Raw genomic sequence first — 5107 nt, 5'->3', positions numbered from 1 at the left:
AGCTGGGTTGGAGGGGACGGGCTAGGCAGACGCGGCCGCCCCGGGGCCGCCCTGCTCCTGACGACAAACTGCCCGCCCCCCCACCCAGCCTGCCCTCCCGCCGAAGCCTAGACCACCGCTGTGGCCAGCTTTCCAACACGACCTTCTTCTGCCGGGCTCCAGAACACAGGGCTCTCTGGTCTGTGCCACTTTCTCCACTCCCACGCTGCTGTCTTCCCACGCCTGGGGCAGCTCTACTCCTGTTTTTTTCTCTTCGTTCTAATTACTCACAGTTTCTCCCATTATCCCCTCCCCCGGGAGGCCAAGGTAGGGGTCAGGGTGCTGATCGAACCACCCAGCAACTGGTCAGCAACTGGTCAGCAACTGGTCCGCCCTCCAGTCTCCACATCGTCATCTTGGACTCAGCTGCCCAACTCAACGACTCTACGTGCAGGGAAAGGCCACAGTTCCACACTTCACAACTTAAGACCCAGATTCATCTCCCTTTTCCACATTGCTCCACACTGCTTGAACCTGTCTGACCCACCTCCCCTGGGGGTTCCTCAGCTCCCCTAAAGACTGCCTATGCACACCTCTTTCTCCAACATCCATATCCTCTCCTTAAGACCAGGGTGGAGGTTTGGGTGCATAGAGCCCGGTTGTCTGCCTTCACCTTCTCTCCATACCCAGCTCTGGCACTTTACCCTCTGGCCGTGGCAGAAGGCACAGACGGCTCTGGGCAAAGGTGCCGCTGGAGGCAAAGCCTTTGTGTGCCTCCTACCTGTACTCTGGAGTTGCTGGGACTCTTAGGGTAGCATGGATGGCGAGACGCTGGGAGAGTACAGAGAAGAGACCAAGGCCTAAGGATTTACTGGTAGCAACTGGGGGACCCAGGTCCCGCCCCCAAATCCTGACTAACTCCCTCCTACCCGTCCCTGAAATTGGAGAGAACACAAAGCTGGGGTTCTTGGAATTGCCTCCTTTTATATCTGGGAGTGCAAACGAGTGGGAGGAGAGACTGCTGGTTGGAAATGTGTGTGTCTGTCTCTGTGTTGTGTATATACATCCACACCTCATATGTATAAATATTTGGGCCCAGTGAGGGTCAGAGGAAAAACCAAAACATTAGGCCCTCTAGTGGAAACGGAGAACTAAGCGATTCTCAAATATTTGGAGACAAGCTCCTTGAAGCAATTTCTCTCTAGTTATTATTATTATTAACTTTAATTGTGGGTCCGGATCAGGGGTTGGAGAGTAATCTGTCTCTGTTCCAGGTGTTTTTTTGTCTTGTTTTGTTTGCGTCTTGATTCGTCGTTGGTTCTTTTTCCTCTCTCTTCCTTGTCCTTCTCCACCCTCATGCTCAGGTGAACTTCAGCGCCTGGAACGCGCTCCCCGGTGCTCTACCGTTAGTTGACACCCCAACCCCACATCCTTCATTTTTAAGAGTAATATCCTTCATTGTTTTGTTTTGTTTGTTTTTCTAAAGCCCTGGCTGTCCTGGAACTCACTCTGTAGACCAGGCTGGCCTCAAACTCAACAGAGATCCACCTGCCTCTGCCTCCCGGTGAGCCACCACTGCCCAATTCTCCACTGTTAGCAAAGCTTTATCTCTCCTTCCTATATAGCCTCCTTATTGACAGTCAACAAACTTTTATTTATTTTTTCAGAGACAAGATTTCAGTAGGTGTGTAGCCTAGGCTGGCCTTGAATTTGCCATCCTGACTCAGACTCTCAAGTACTGGGATTACTGGTGCATGCCGCCCTCTCGGCTTCAACAAACACTTTCATTCTTTCTTAAAAGACACTCCTACATTAAAAAAAATCAGAATACGATTTCTCTAACAAAGAATAAGAGGAAACCAGTCTAGCCCTCTTTGCACCATACTCCAAGTCAGTTGTTGGAGGGGTGGGAGGAAAAAAAGCAGAGAAATGCCTGGCGTTGGTGGCGCACACCTTTAACCCCAGCACTCGGGAGGCAGAGGCAGGCGGATCTCAGCGAGTTGGGGGGCCAGCCTGGTCTACAAAGTGAGTTTCAGGACATCAGCGCTGCTACTGAGAGAAACCCTGTCTCGAACACACACACACACACACACACCGCCTTCAATAAAAAAGAAAGAAAAGCACAGACACGTCTCAGGAGGGCTGTCGAATGCCTATAGCTCCAGGTGCTCAGGAGGGCTGTCTAATGCCTATAGAAAAGCACAGACACGTCTCAGGAGGGCTGTCGAATGCCTATAGCTCCAGGTGCTCAGCTCTTTAACCAATGCATCATAAAAATCAGAAAGAAAGAAACCACAAAGAACAAAGGGAAAGGAAAAAACAAGCCTGTTTTCCCAGCCTCTTCTTCCTCCTCTGGGTGGGGGTACACATCCGGGGCCCAGAGCTGGGTACAAGGCTGGTCGGGGGAACAGACAATTGAGTTTCGCTTCCTGCCAGGCTTCAGAGATGGGGGCAGGATGTCTGAGGGGTACAGTGATGGGGAGTGTCCCGGATTAGAAAGTAAACAGGTCGATGAGGATTTCCCCTCATTGAGCAGGTCCATTCGGAGTTGTAGAAACCACTTTTGAAATAGTTCAGTCAAGAGTCATGCACCCCAATAAGTTTTAGAGGCACCGGCATCCCATTTCTCATCTCCTTGTCCTCTTTCAGGAAAGGGTACTGAAGGACACTTGATTACAGAAACAGGTGTGGGCTGGCAGACTGGGGTTTGTTCACCGGCCAGAACGGTTGCCTAGCACTGCTAACTAGACTTCAGGTCCACAGACACAGTGAGGGAGAAGTATTGCCAGGCTCAGTGGTGGCGCACGCCTTTAATCCCAGCACTCAGGAGACAGAGGCAGGCGGATCTCTGTGAGTTTCAGGCCAGCCTGGTCTACAAAGCTACACAGAGAAACCCTGTCTCAAAAATAAAAAAATAATTAAAATTTTTTAAAAATTGATTTTGAGACTTGAGATGGACCCCAGGGAGAGAAGTCAGAGCTCTGAGAATTGTAAAGCCATCTGGTGTGTGTTGTTAAAATGTCTAAGTTTATCCAGTAACGAAACACAAACCGTGACTCAACGATCCCAAGGTAGACAGGGAGGGAAAGGGGGGGTGAGAGATAACCAACCTGTGCAAGGAGGGAGGGAGAGAGAGAGAGAGAGAGAGAGAGAGAGAGAGAGAGACAGAGACAGAGACAGAGACAGAAAGACAGAGAGAGAGGGAGAGAGAGAGAGAGAGAGAGAGAGAGAGAGAGAGACAGAGACAGAGACAGAGAGACAGAAAGACAGAGAGAGAGGGGAGAGGGAGAGAGAGAGAGAGAGAGAGAGAGAGGGAAAGAGAGAGAGGGAAAGAGAGAGAGAGAGGAAGAGGAGGGAGAGTAAAGGAGAGCTTAAGCGTAAACGGGCAGGGGTCAGTCCTTTAAAGGGGTCCTTTGCACCTGCGTGGTTCTCTCAGAACTCTGGGCTGGCCAGAGTGTTGCCTGAGTGTATCCTGCCAGGTAACAGGGCAGGCCAGCGCAATGCCTGAACCTTTCAGTGCGGGCATTGGGAGCTCCAGGTCCTGTGCAGGCGCAGGCGCAGCACGCACGCTTAGCTGCTGAGCCACTTTTAGCCCCAACATTTTTCTTTTAAAAAAAATTCACAGCTGGGCAGTGGTGGCGAATCTATGTGAGTTCGAGGCCAGCCTGGTCTACAGAGCCAGTTTCAGGACAGCCTCCAAAACAATAGGAAACCCTGTCTTGAAAGAAGGCATTATGTAGTGTAGGCTTGCAAAAAACTTCTAAGGCTGAATTTAGTTAAGGTCCTTGTCAGCCTGTTTTTTATTTTTTTAATTATTACTATTTTTTTTTGAGACAGGGTTTACTAATTGTAGCACTGTTTCTCCTGGAACTCGCTCTATAGACTAGGTTGACCTCGAACTCACAGAAATTCACCTGCCCCTGCCTCCCCAGTGCTGGGATTAAAGGCACGTACCACCACGGCTCGGCTCCCTTTTTTTTGTTTTGTTTTGTTTTTCGAGACAGGCAGGGTTTCTCTGTGATGTTTTGGAGGCTGTCCTGGAACTCGCTCTGCAGACCAGGCTGGCCTGGAACTCACAGAGATCCGCTTGTCTCTGCCTCCCGAATGCTGGGATTAAAGGCGTGCACCACCAACGCCCGGCTTTTTTTTTTTTAAGTGGGACATGCCGTGCATTGTTGAGGTAGTCACTAATATTTTCCCCTTCTTCTCAATTCGAGAGGCCCTGTAGGACATTAATTAACCTAAGGCCGAGGTGGGCAATAGAGGAAGGTGCTAGAGTTAAGAGGAAAAACAAAAAAAGCAAATTAGGGAAGGAGGGCAGAGTCGGACACCTGGAGGAGAGGAGTTTGCAGCTTGCACTTTCCGGGCTGCAGGGGAAACAAGTTTAACAGAACTTAGCCCCGAAGGAACTAAGTTGCCGAAGGCGGGAGTGGGGAGTTGTGGGGTGGGGTGCGGGGGACACGGACGGGGCACTTGGGGTTCGCTTGAAGAACGAGGCACCCGGCAGGGCACAGCCTAACAGAGGGAGGGGCCACACGTGTCCCGATAGTTGAAGAGCCGCCCGGCTCGCGGTCGCCAAAAGCTGATCGGGACACTTGGGCGCGGCTCATTAGAATGCTGCCTGGGTCCGCCCAAAGGCCTCCACCCGGTGTCCTCTGACCCGGGAGGATCCGCGGCCGGGCAGCCGGGCAAGAAGTCACTTCGCCGCGGGATCTCAGGGGGCAGCACTGGCGAGGGCTGCTCGCCCGACTGGGTCATGGAAACCGCCGGCACCCCCGAGGCCACGGGGACAGGTGACCGACCCGCAGTGCCCTGCTCTTTGCGCGCCCCTTCCATTGGTCTCTGCAGAGCTGGGCTGGGCTGCCGAGAGGAATCGGCATGCCGAGCCCGCCTGCCCGCCTTCCAAGTGTTGGTGGGGGCTTGCGCTCCGTTCCCAGACACAGTCGCGCATCCCTGGGGCTTCTCTGCTCCTTGTCAACTCCCTGGCGGTGGGTGATGTGTGCAGGCCACGGGCCTTGTGTATTCCTTTCCTCTCGGTGAGCCTTGGGCGTGCGAGCATTAGCCTGGGGCGTGAGTAGAGAGAGGGCTTGAGTCGGGACCTCTCTGGGAGCCCAGAGGACTGTCTCGT

At 52.6% G+C, this 5107-nt stretch overlaps 1 protein-coding gene across 3 annotated transcripts in view; it reads left to right on the top strand.

Annotated features, from left to right (window-relative positions):
* Positions 1 to 5107, top strand: part of Pym1 (PYM homolog 1, exon junction complex associated factor) — a 32694-nt gene that overhangs the window by 9285 nt on the left and 18302 nt on the right. The window contains exon 1 of one of the 3 annotated variants that reach the window (XM_013120357.3): positions 4534 to 4772. The exons of 1 other annotated variant lie outside the window; for it this stretch is intronic. In XM_013120357.3, the coding sequence (XP_012975811.1) occupies positions 4736 to 4772 (37 nt within the window). In that variant the 5' untranslated portion in view covers positions 4534 to 4735. Of the gene's footprint in view, positions 1 to 4533; positions 4773 to 5107 lie in introns of those variants that run through there. One more of the 3 variants, XM_005079697.4, reaches the window with a different exon arrangement.

Source organism: Mesocricetus auratus, unplaced genomic scaffold, assembly GCF_017639785.1.
Source record: "Mesocricetus auratus isolate SY011 unplaced genomic scaffold, BCM_Maur_2.0 Super-Scaffold_100011, whole genome shotgun sequence".
In the NCBI taxonomy this organism is placed as follows: Eukaryota; Metazoa; Chordata; class Mammalia; order Rodentia; family Cricetidae; genus Mesocricetus; species Mesocricetus auratus.
This window is presented reverse-complemented; position numbering and strand designations above follow the sequence as displayed.